Source organism: Podarcis cretensis, assembly GCF_951804945.1.
Source record: "Podarcis cretensis genome assembly, chromosome: 12".
NCBI classification, from domain to species: Eukaryota; Metazoa; Chordata; class Lepidosauria; order Squamata; family Lacertidae; genus Podarcis; species Podarcis cretensis.
The window spans coordinates 43,439,133-43,451,140 of NC_137181.1; the positions used below are offsets into that span (position 1 = coordinate 43,439,133).

Consider the following 12,008-nt stretch of genomic DNA (forward strand, 5'->3'; position numbering starts at 1 on the left):
ATAATCAGAGAGTTCTTAACTGCATATGGACAAATCCTTGCAGGCCCAACATATCTGAGGTATTGTCCTTCCTACTCTCTGCCATTGTGCTATCTACTAAAAATTCTCTCTGATCCATGGCCTGGCTCTCCCAGAGGAGGAAAACCAGTATCTAGGCTGCAACGCTTCAAACTGCAGGTGTGGGCTCACACAATTAAGTGATCTTTCACACCGAAATAAATACATCCTAGTGCATAGAGAATTAGCACATCAGCCTGGAATCTTGTAATCTAATTTGTCCACCTGAAATCTAGGAGGAGTATTGCTCCCCACACAAAGGTTTACCACAAGGATGGGAACCTGTGGCCATCTATAAGTTGTTTTGATTCCAGCTCCCATCAGCCCAAGTCAACGATGGGAACTGTATTCCAGCAATATCTGGAAGGTCACGGGTTCCCACTCTTGGTGGAACACCTCAGTGAAAGTTTGACCTATATTGTCCTTGTTGCCTTCAAACCCCCTCCTCAATTAAATGCTGTCAGTCTTTGTCATAAACTATAGTTTCAGCTGACTTGTATTCTCTCTGTAATGTTTCTCCAACAGGAAGGAAGTCACCACACCAGCTAGTGGAAGAGAGGACATGCTTACTTCAGAAATTCTTACTGGTGAGTGGATTGTCACTGGGGGAGCGTAGGCTGGTCTTTCTCTTTCACCCTGACCGGCCTCACAGGGTTGTTGTAGATATAAAATGGGGAGGGGGAAGAGAACTGTGTTCACCACTTTGAACTTCTTGGGAACAAATGCAGGATAAAAACTAAATAATTTTGCAGAAAATGTCCTTCCATCCATATAAAATTGGATTTAGAATTGCACCATAGCCTTTCACACACGCCCAAAATGGGCACGAGAGAGGCATGCTTACTCACATCTAGGTATTTTGAGAATTGTTTCATCTGAATGAGGTGCAAGGTTAAACCTTGGGCATACAGAGAGAAAGCTGTATGGGTGTTAGCCTCATAGTCATTATACTGTGTTAGGGAGTGGGTGGCACTGTGGTCTAAACCACTGAGCCTCTTGGGCTTGCCAATCGGAAGGTTGGCGGTTCAAATCCCCACGACGGAGTGAACTCCTGTTGCTATGTCCCAACTCCTGACAGGCTAGCAATTTGAAAGCATACCAGTGCGAGTGGATAAATAGGTACCGCTGTGGCAGGAAGGTAAACAGTGTTCCTGTGCACTCTGGTTTCCGTCACGGTGTCCCGTTGTGCCAGAAGCGGTTTAGTCATGCTGGCCATATGACCCAGAAAGCTGTCTGTGGACCTGAAAGCAAGATGAGCACAGCAACCCCATAGTCTCCTTTGACTGGACTTAACCATCCTTTTTTTTTTACCATTATACTGTATTTTCTTGTGACTGCAGAAGAAAATACCGCAGCAAATAGCAATGTGTTAATGGTAACTACTGAGAAAAGGTCCTGCTTGTTTGATACACCCACTTTTACTTTTCAGTTGTGTGTACATTACGCTACTAGTTTATTATTGTTTCTAACATATCGTGTGGCTATTTATTTATTTCATTTATATCCCACCTTTTCTTCCAAGGAGCTCAATGATAGCATAAGTGGTTCTCCCTCCCTCTTCATTTAATCCCCATAAGAACTCTGCGAAGTGAGTTGGGCTGAGAGGCAGGGAATAGTCTAAGGTCACCCAGGTAACTTCATGGCCAAGTGGGGTTAAATCCAGGTCTCTTGGTCCTAGTCCGACACTCTAACCACAGCACTACACTGGCATATTTCCTCCAACGTGTCATAAACTTCTGTGCTTTTAATTTGATGGATAAGGAATGGTGAAGTTGCTCAAACTTATGAAACCATCTGCCTTCACAGCCTTCTTACCTATCTGGGGGTGGGGAAACAATATTGTTAGGAGGGGTAAAGGTAAAGGTAAAGGACCCCTGACAGTTATGTCCAGTCGTGGCCGACTCTGGGGTTGCGGCGCTCATCTCGCTTTATTGGCCAAGGGAGCCGGTGTACAGCTTCTGGATCATGTGGCCAGCATGACTAAGCCGCTTCTGGCGAACCAGAGCAACGCATGGAAACACCATTTACCTTCCCGCCAGAGCGGTACCTATTTATCTACTTCTACTTTGATATGCTTTCGAACTGCTAGGTTGGCAGGAGCAGGGACTGAGCAATAGGAGCTCACCTTGTAGGGATTCGAACTGCCGACCTTCTGATCGGCAAGCCCTAGGCTCTGTGCTTTAGACCACAGCGCCACCCGCGTAAGCTTAGTTGGTGGGGTTGCATAAGGAAAACCTGGTGCGTCAGGGCAGTGGCTCATCTACTCTCCAACATCCTGTTCTCACAGTGGCCAACCAGTTGCTTATGGGAAATCCGCAAGCAGGACACTCTCCCCTCCTGCTGTTCCCAGCGACTGCCATTCAGAAGCCCACACCCTCCGGGAGTGGAGGTAAAACATAATACATCAGGGTTGACAGAAGCCATTGTAGCAGAAAGCTGTGCTTGCTATGTGTGCTCTTGGGCACTAGATGGCGTCGCATTTGTTTTCTTTGGGGTTCTGGGAAGGTCCAATGCCCAGCTACCAGAGTTTTCATACTGTATCTAAAAAGAAAAAAAAAAACCTCTAGAGCAGCGTTTCTGCTTTCTTCCACACACAAAGAGGCAGAGGAAATAAGATCTGCTCCAATTCTGGTAATGCCATTTGGCCCGTGACCCATTTTGTTTGCTTGCTTTTCAATCAAGCAATGCATAAAATGTATGAAATAAACAAATGACTGTGTTCTACCACTGCTTCCTACTACTAGGAAAAGGTCTCTGGACACAGAGCTCTTCCCAGACTCACCCTAAGCTCCTTGCGGTCATTAGAATCAGGGTGTTTCCAAATTGGTGCTTATCCTTGGACCAGCATTTCTCATGCATGCAAGTTTTTCTCGGTGCCCACATGACATCATTTGTACGCACTGGAGCATGGGGAGGTCACACACTCCTCAGGGTTCTTTCTTGTACACTTTCTCCAGAGTTTCCCCAGAAGCCAATGGCTGACTCATCTCCTTTCACTCTGATTGACTCCAATCGGCAGGAAGGATATGAAGACCTTGGCTAAAAGGCTCCTCCTTCATCCCAATTGGAGGCCTCTAGGATGCTGGAGACAGAGACCCTGCTGCAGAAATAGTAGTGTATCTTTGACCCCACAACCCCAGGCCGCTACACCTGTGTGAATGCAATGCCCAATCATCTCTGAGCATTGGCGATGTTGGCTGGGGCTGATGGGAGGGCAACAAGTTCACCTTAAAAACTAACTAAGAGTTACTAGTGAGTGATTCTCTTCCATTGGGCTAGATTTGGACTTACATGCGGCTGAGTACACATGCATAGGATTGCACTGAGGCTGTAGTTCTGCGAAAGGAAATAATTCTGGGAGCAAGTCCCATTGAACACAACTGTACTCACTTCCAAGGTGATGTGCACTGGATGGTGCTATTTATTGTGGCATTTGTGGCCAGAGAGCTTATGCGAAAACCAGTCTGTTCCTCCTCCAAGCAAAGGTAAAAAGGTAAAGGAGCCCGGTACAGTTAAGTCCAGTAAAAGGCGACTATAGGGTTGTGGCGCTCATCTCGCTTTCAGGCCTTGGGAGCCAGTGTTTGTCCTCAAACAGCTTTCTGGGTCGTGTGGCCAGCATGACTAAACCGCTTCTGGTGCAACAGAACACTGTGACGCAAACCAGAGTGCACAGAAACACTGTTTACCTTCCCGCCACAGCGGTACCTATTTATCTACTTGCACTGGCGTGCTTTCAAACTACTAGGTTGGTAGGAGCTGGGACAGAGCAACGGAAGCTCACCCCATTGTGAGGATTCGAACCCAGGGGTGCCTTGCCCATAGAGGCAAGTGGCACGGGGTGCCAGGGCGCCAAGTTCTGGAGGGCGTCAGGGAAGAGGCGAAGGCTGGGTGCGGCACCTCCCGGCATCAGCTTGCTGCCCTCACCCACCTCCGACCATGACGTGCCGAAGCAGTGCCGCGCCCAGAGCCTTCGCCTGCTGTGGCCACCACGGCACAGGCACCAGGGAAGAGGTGGAGGCTGGGCGCGGTGCCTCCCGGCATCAGCTCGCCAGCCTCACTCACCTCGCTGAAGCAGCACCATGCCCAGAGCCTCCGCCTCTTCCCCACCTCTTCCCCACTGGAGGAGTCACTGCCTGAGTCATATGCAGGTTTACTTGGGCCCACAAGAGTTTAATGGGATGCGAATGTGAGTTTCATCCTCACAGCATTAAAAAGATGAATTTTTAAAAAACCTCTGCTCTGGTTCCTCAAACATTAAATATGAAAAGATGGCAGGGAGGAATAAATGGAAGAGTAGGGTGTTTTATTTTAATACTCCTGGTTGAGGCACCCTGAGGTATATTGGGCAGTGGAAGGTATTTAAGTACAGTGGTACCTCGGGTTACATACGCTTCAGGTTACATATGCTTCAGGTTACAGACTCCGCTAACCCAGAAATAGTACCTCGGGTTAAGAACTTTGCTTCAGGATGAGAACAGAAATCGGGCTCCAGTGGCGCGGCGGCAGCAGGAGGCCCCATTAGCTAAAGTGGTGCTTCAGGTTAAGAACAGTTTCAGGTTAAGAACGGACCTCCGGAACAAATTAAATACTTAACCCGAGGTACCACTGTATTTAATATCTAACCACATTTATATATTGCTTATTTTTTGTTTATTGGTTTTATTTATATACCTGCAGGTCTCAGAGAGAAACCCCGCAAACCTGGGGTCTCCAGCTGTTGTTGGACTACAGCTCCCATCATCCCTGACCACTGGTCCTGCTAGCTAGGGATAATGATGGGAACTGTAGCCCAAAAACAGCTGGAAACCCAAGTTTAAGGAACGCAGCATCTCCAGGTCAGGTATGGACCCTTTGGCGGTCCCTCTGGTTTTGGTCGGGTGGGACATTTTAAAGGTTTGGGGGAGAACAGTCTGTGTCTGATCAAAGAAGCTGAAAACCTAAGGGGGAAAAAACCAAGCCAGCCGCCTTTCAGAGAGAGCAGAAGGATGAACCAGTCAGACAGACAAACGTGGAACTAGGCCGGCCAGAAGTCCCTGGTGCGCCGGCCCTGCCATTCCAGGCAAGCAGCCATTCCTGATGCCGTGGAAAAGGCTTATTGGGTGCGGTCTACTCGGGAGCAGGTGCTCGATGGCGCTCCAGGGTTTGCGAAGGAAAGTGAGAGGGAGGGAGGGAGGGAGCGGCGGCCTGCCTCGGGCGGCAGCGTGGGTGCCTCGGCCTGGGAGACCAACGATGCGCTCGTGACTTTTCGCACCAAGTCGCAGGAGTCCCAAAGGGCACGTTTCCCAGGGCCGGAAGTTCTACTTGAAATGCGCTTGGGGAGCAAGAGATCGGAGGGGGAGGAGGAGGAGGAGGGAGGGGCGGAGCAATCGCCTCTGAAAGGAAGCCTCCCAAGGCTGATGCCACCAAGGGCCAACTGATAAAGGAGATGCCTCTTAGCCACCTCCCCTGCAGACATCCAGTTAATAATAATAAATGGAGAGCGTAATGCCGGTGGTCAACAAAAGAGGTTTAAAGACTCCCTCAAGGCAAATCTAAAAAAAGGAGTATAAACACCAACAACTGGGAAACACTGGCCTGTGAGCGCTCCAGTTGGAGAACAGCCTTCACCAAAGGTTTCATTGACTTTGAAGACACACTCAGGACGCAAAGGAGAAACGCGCTAAGAGCAAGGCAGGCTTGGCGAACCCTCACCATGATCAACTCCCGCCAGGAAACCAGTGTCCCCACTGTGGAAGGACGTGTGGATCCAGAAGTGGCCTCCACAGTCACTTAAGGAGCCACTGTTCAAACCGTGTTTAGGGAAGACAATCTTACTTGGCTACGAGTGATCGCCAAAGAAGAAGAATTTTATTATTGGTACCCCGCCTTCTGATGGGGTTGTTCCAGCCACTCTGGGCGGCTTCTGACCTATACAAAAACAAAATAAAAGATTAAACTTTAAAAAGCTTCCCCAGGGCCCAGGGGGCTGGCGAGCCGAGATCCGCAGCTCCCTTCGCGAACTGACGCCTAGCAGGCCCCTGTACCAGGCAGCGGATCCTGCGCGGAAAGGGGCGCAGGCAAGCGCACGTCCCTAGACGCGCTCCTCGGGGGGGAAACTCTGGGACTGGGCACCAGGCGGGGAGGGGACCGGGTCAGGGGCTTTCCCGCAAATAGGTTTAAGATGGGATTAAGTGGTCCTCTTTGATCTGACACGATTAAAAAAAGCGCGTGATTTCCTCCATCTCTTGCAACTGGAAACCTGGACGGTTTGGAGAGAGAGGGTGTGCCCGTGTCCTCGCCGCTTGTTTTCTGTTGGCACGTTTAAAGCGTACCGCTTCCCACCTCAAAGAATACAGGGAACTGTAGTTTACCCGCTCACCGAACTACAGTTCCCAGCACGCTTAACGTACTACGCTTCCCAGCGTTTTTTATTTTATTTTTTGACGGGGGACTCGTGTGCTTGGCTGGCCTCAATTAACGCTTTAAATGCATACAGCCTGTAAAGAACGATTTCCGATGGGGACCCCGGAGACGTCCAGTTTCTGGACGCCCCAATGGCGGGGTCTAGTTTCCCTCTCGCTTGATAGAGACGCGCGCCTGAGAATCAACTCTCGCGCCCTGCGCGCTCTCCAAAATCCGGGTGCGGATTTAATCGTCCAAAAGGACGATTAAAAATACTAATCACCGGAAAGGCTGTGTATGTGTGTGGGCGCATTTGCGTGCGAGTCAGTCCATACATAATCGCTCTTGCACCTTTTGTGTCAAGCATTGCATTCACTTTCCTCTTGCCTTTGATCGTGCACTGTTTAGATTAGAACCAGTAATTCAACGAAAAAGCCAAACATTTCGTTTGCACAGCGCCCAGCGAGCCTATGTTATCGGGAAACTAACAAAAGAAACAAAAACTAATTCGGGCTGCAATCCTAACCCGACTGACCTGGGGGGAGGAAGCCCCATTGAGCTCAATAGTACTTCCATCCGAGCAGTCACGGCTAGGACTGCGCTGTCAATAGGTTGAAAAAAATTATCTGAAAACATCGGCTGATCATTCATCCTCAGCCTTCCTGGAGAGTTTACGCGCAGACTTTAGCGAGGCTTGCTCCTAAGTAAACAAGCAGGGAGGAGTGCGTTTGCGCGTACTTTGCGCATCCCTACAATACTGATCCCGCGGGTCGATCGTCGTCAGAGGACTGCCGTGCCTTAAGTCCATTGCTTTCAATGGGACTTCGCTGCGTATAGCGTCGAATATTTACCCACTGTTATTATATATTGCCTCATTTCATGGTCTCCACACACACAAAAGAAATACACAAAAATCTTTAGAGCGTAACTGAGGAGGAAAACACAATGCATTGGAGGTGGGTCTTCCCTTTAGCTGTAACCAATGAGCACGACTCCCGCTGCACCGTTCAGCTTAATGTACGCGCCCTCGGGGCAGGGAACAGCACTGCCGCCCGCCCGCCCCAGAAAACCCCCTTACGCCATGCTTGATGCACCAAGTTCGGTGCTGGTGCAATGTAAAAGTCAATAAGGAGTGCAGCTCTGCAGTGGAGGTTGCAGCCTGCAAACGGTGGGAGGCCAGGCCCGTCCGCCCCCTCGAGGCGTCTGTTGCTCGATCGGTGCGCCCCGCTGCCCAGGCGCAGCCTGCAAGGTAGCGCCGAGGCTCCTGCAACCCTCTGCCCGCCTCACCTTCGCGGAAACCCGCCGGGGCTCTCTTAACTTTCCTCCGCGGTTATTGTAAACAAATAAGGCGCGATCCTCCAGGCCCTGCGATCTCGGTTTAAATATAGGCTTGTTTGTCAGTGTCATCCTTGGCGGATTAATTAGATACATTTATTCGCAATTTGGTGTCTGGCACCCCCATTTTAGGAATGCCTTATCACAAGGTGTTAATTGGGGCCAGCCAGGCACTTATGTTTCCATTAAACAGTGTGAGGACTTTTCGCAAGTTGTTTTTTTCCCTTCTCTCTCCCCCCCCTCTACCTTCTCTAACCCCACCCCCCAACCACCACCTTTCTTCTTCTTCTTTTTTGTTAACTGTGCAGTGCAAAAATATACAGGCTGCTGCGCGAAAACACTGCGGCGGAAAGGGAAGGAGGGAGTTACAGAACAACTGAAAACGAGGGAGAGACCTTGGGAAGAGGGAGAGACAGGAGGGGCAGGCAGGGAAATAAATGGTTTGGCAGAAAGGCAGAACCATGATCCTGGGAAATGATGGGGGCGCTGGGTAGCTTGGTGACCACCAGTTGGATCGTGGGAAGTGGCAAGCCTTCTGCACGCACAGAACTCTTCATGCGGAGGCAGATGGGCAAAGGGTAAGGACTCTGTGGGCTCAAAAAGCTGCCTATAATCGGAGCGCAGCGACCCGACGCAGCTTCTCGATGCCTTGGCCAAGGAGTCCCAGTCCATAATGGTCACTTTCCCGTTTGCCGCCCATGAAAAAAGGATAGGTTGCTAAGGTTTGTAACGCTCAAAGCTCCGCGTGGAACAAGCAAAATCTCGCCCGACCAACGCCAGCTTTATGATGATTCCCAAGTCTACTTCTATCGAAGGAGGCAGGCAAATAGGACTGGAGCTTTTATCAGCTCTTTGCCTGCATATTCTGTTCCGGCGACCTTGCATGGTTCCGTTTGCGGGGGGGGGGGGAGCAATCAGATGACCTAGCAATCGCAATGCGCTTGATCCACGTTTGGAAGCTTTGCCTTACGCGTTCCCGCCCCGCGCCCCATCCATAGGGACAAGACGACCAGCTAGTTCTCTGACCCAAGGATGTACATTTCACCGGGGCCGTCTAAAGTCCCCTTTTAAATCAATGCGCTCCGTAGCGAGAGCGCTGTGGATCTGGTCGCGCTTAGATTTGTTTCATTTTAAAGCCGGGCTCTTTCAAAAGTTTTTGTTATTTTAATTTTCCCAGTAACGGGGACGTTTAAAGAGAAGCCCCGCCCAGTTGCCCGCGGTAGATGCGCGGAGCACAGCCCAGTTTTTAAAACTGGGAGCAGCGCGTTTCCATCAGGTTTTCCAAGTGAGAAGAGGAGAGAGGATACACAACGCGCGAGGATGGGCTCCCGTTGCACCAGCCCCTCTCTAGGCAAAGTGGAGAGCTGCCGCTTTGATTTACATGGGAACAAAAGCTCAAGAAAAATGGATCGGAGCGGCTCCCTCCTCCCTCGATTGCTTCACTTTCCTAGCAGGGAAACTCCCCGGCAGAAGGGCTTGTTTTGGCACCGCTGAGCGCCAAGCCCCGGTTCGTGATCACTTTCGCGCGGCTGGAGGAGAGGGAGCTCTCTCTGTATTTTCGGGGAAGAGAAGGTGCAGAAGGCTTCTTGTCAACCGGCTCCCGGACGGGCAAGGCAAAAATACGCCTCGCTTCCCAGTTCATGGAGCGTCGACCTGGAGCGCAAAGTTCAAGTAAAACATTTATAATGAATTTAAAGCACGCGAGTAAAGAAAGGGCTTACCCGACAGAAGACAAAATCCCCACAGAGACGCGTTAGCCTGCATAGGACTAGATTACTAATCTGACGCACAATAGGAGTTTTAGACCCTGTTCTTCCTTGCTCCCATCCCAGTCTAGACCGTCTTTCTTTTTGAGTGATGCTAGGGAGAGGCAACCAGCTTCAGCAAATATCCACCTGGCAGGACTGGGCAACAGACCCACCTGCACAATATCTGGGTAGGTAAATTTGAAGCTTGCCAAACTCCCCAGCACTGGTGTCTGGAGCAGGAGAAAGTGGGCAGCTCTTTCATCTTAGCCATGCAGCTGCTAAGAAGAGGGGCTGGGCTCTTGGCTTGCCGCCCCCCCCCCCTGACTTTGAAAGAGCCCCTTCCCCATTATTGAAGGCCATCACTCATGTACAGAGCCACTGAAGATCTGGATTCCTGCTTTGGGTCCTCAGTGGACTAATTTCCCACTTTGGGATGGAGCACAGGAGGCCTTTTAAGTAGCTTTAGACTTCCACATTTTTACATTTAATTATTATTATTTTAAATTTGCTTCTAAGGTCCTGCTGCAGACTTATTACTAACAAGGGATAGAGGGCACACCGACTCTCAATTCTCCTTTGCAGAATTCAGCACCTATCATTGCAACACATTTATTAAAAATCATTATATACACAGACAAAAGTCTCAGCTTCACCCTCCCCGCCCCACCCCTACAATAAAACTAATGCTTTGTTTTAAAGTCTTTTGCCACCTTGGCATTGTCTCATAATATTTATAGATTGAGCAAGAGGAGTTACAACACTCAGTTCAGAACGGCTGAAAAATACATTCACCACCTACCAATAAATATATATTTTGATGTACTCTCAGCATCAGAATCCACTTTGAAGTTGTTTTAAATAAAGAACTCCCAACACGCACCGGCTTCAGACACTCAACTGCACTGCCATGACTAGAACTACACAGAATGTTTTGTCATAGTCCACAATATATCTAGACAACACAGAGCTGTACATTTAATACTGGGTTTTTGCTACCTTTGTAGGATTCCTTCACTGCCATAACTTTCTGCCAAGCCATTTAAAATCTCCCCAGAAAAAAGCAAGGCTTAGTCATTGAGCCAAAAGTTTGGTTTTTGCAGACATCATGAAGAAATATTCTATTGATAAAGCCTCCACTTTGAATATTTCCACTATTCAGCTACAACAATAGATCCAATAGGGTAGTAATTTGTTCAATAAGCACCTAACTCTTCCCTCAAACTGTTTGTTAGTGCACAGCACTTACGCACTGGCCAGATTGTACAACCTTTGCTTTATTACCCCCTCCTTTCCTGGCCCTTTCTGAAAGCCAAACTTAAAATCAGAATGATGCTCAGAGATTCTCCCTCGCTGTCTCCTTAGCTGGGGGTGGGGAGCAGGAGGGGGTGGGGGGTAAAGAGGCCAAGTCATTTTGGAGTGCTACCCAGTTTCTTCCCTTTTTTACCTGCAGAAGTCAGTCAAAAAGCTTTGGCACCTTCTATGGAATTGCACAAGAACATTTTTTTTTCAAAAAGGTGGGAAGGTAAAGAGTTCCTTTGGCAACATTTTTGCAAAAGACCTCCGCAACACCACTGAAAAATTATAGCCAAGTCAAGTTCTAACACAGAGATTAGGGCTTAAGAACTGGTATAGAAAGCATAGTAGCCCATGCCTTTGGAAGTGTCTTTGCCATAGTCCTCAGCATTAATGTCCTCACACTTCATCGTTGGGGAGTTTTCGTTGCTGGATGTGCTTGGGGAGAGTCGCCGCCTTTTGCAAGCGCCAGTGTAGACTCCAGAATCGTTTGAATCTAGAGATTTTATGGATGGTGGCGTCTCGATCCAGGACGACCCCATTTCTTCTTTCACTTTCTCCTTAGAAAGCAGGTCTTCAGAGAAACCTGGGGGGCTTGTCCTGGAGGCCCAAGGTAAGCCAGCAGACATTTTCCTCTGGTAAGAGCCTCTGCTCCCCCATCCAGCCATGGAGGAGAACGTAGGGTCAGGGTAATAGCCCAAGGCATGGGATGTCTGCAGTGGGAGGGACTTGATCCCATAAGGAAGTAAGGTACTAGGAGAGTAGTCTGTTTCGTAAGAGTTCATGTCCAGTTTGTTGGCCCCAGACTGCTGGACTGGAGTGACAAACCATCTCTGCGGAGGATTGGCCACCTCTTCGTTCTGCTGAGGCGAGAGGAGCCCGTTTGTCTGAGGCACAGTTCTTTCCCCGTTATAAAATCTAGTCGGTGGCAGGTTGTTGACAAATTGTTCCTGGAAGAAGGGTTGCACGCTGTACCGGGCTCCTGGGACAATCTGGTGGGATCTAGGAGAATCCGTGGGAGATGGAGTTAATCTGTCATTTTCTGAAGCTGTGTACATGCTACAAACACAAGAGAAAAATGCCTAAGATATTGTTCTTTACCATTTAGGATGTTGGTATTAGCATGCAAGGAGGGATGGCTCAGCCCCAAGGAGATCATGCTGGACTGGCCATTTATTATATAGTCAATATTAA

At 49.2% G+C, this 12,008-nt stretch overlaps 1 protein-coding gene across 7 annotated transcripts in view; it reads right to left on the minus strand.

Moving 5' to 3' along the window:
* Positions 1-10,096: 10,096 nt before the first annotated feature.
* Positions 10,097-12,008, minus strand: part of EOMES (eomesodermin) — a 162,876-nt gene continuing 160,964 nt past the window's right edge. For all 7 annotated transcript variants that reach the window (XM_079947291.1, XM_079947290.1, XM_079947292.1 and 4 more), the window contains one exon: positions 10,097-11,873. In XM_079947291.1, the coding sequence (XP_079803417.1) occupies positions 11,138-11,873 (736 nt within the window). In that variant the 3' untranslated portion in view covers positions 10,097-11,137. The remainder of the gene's footprint in view (positions 11,874-12,008) is intronic.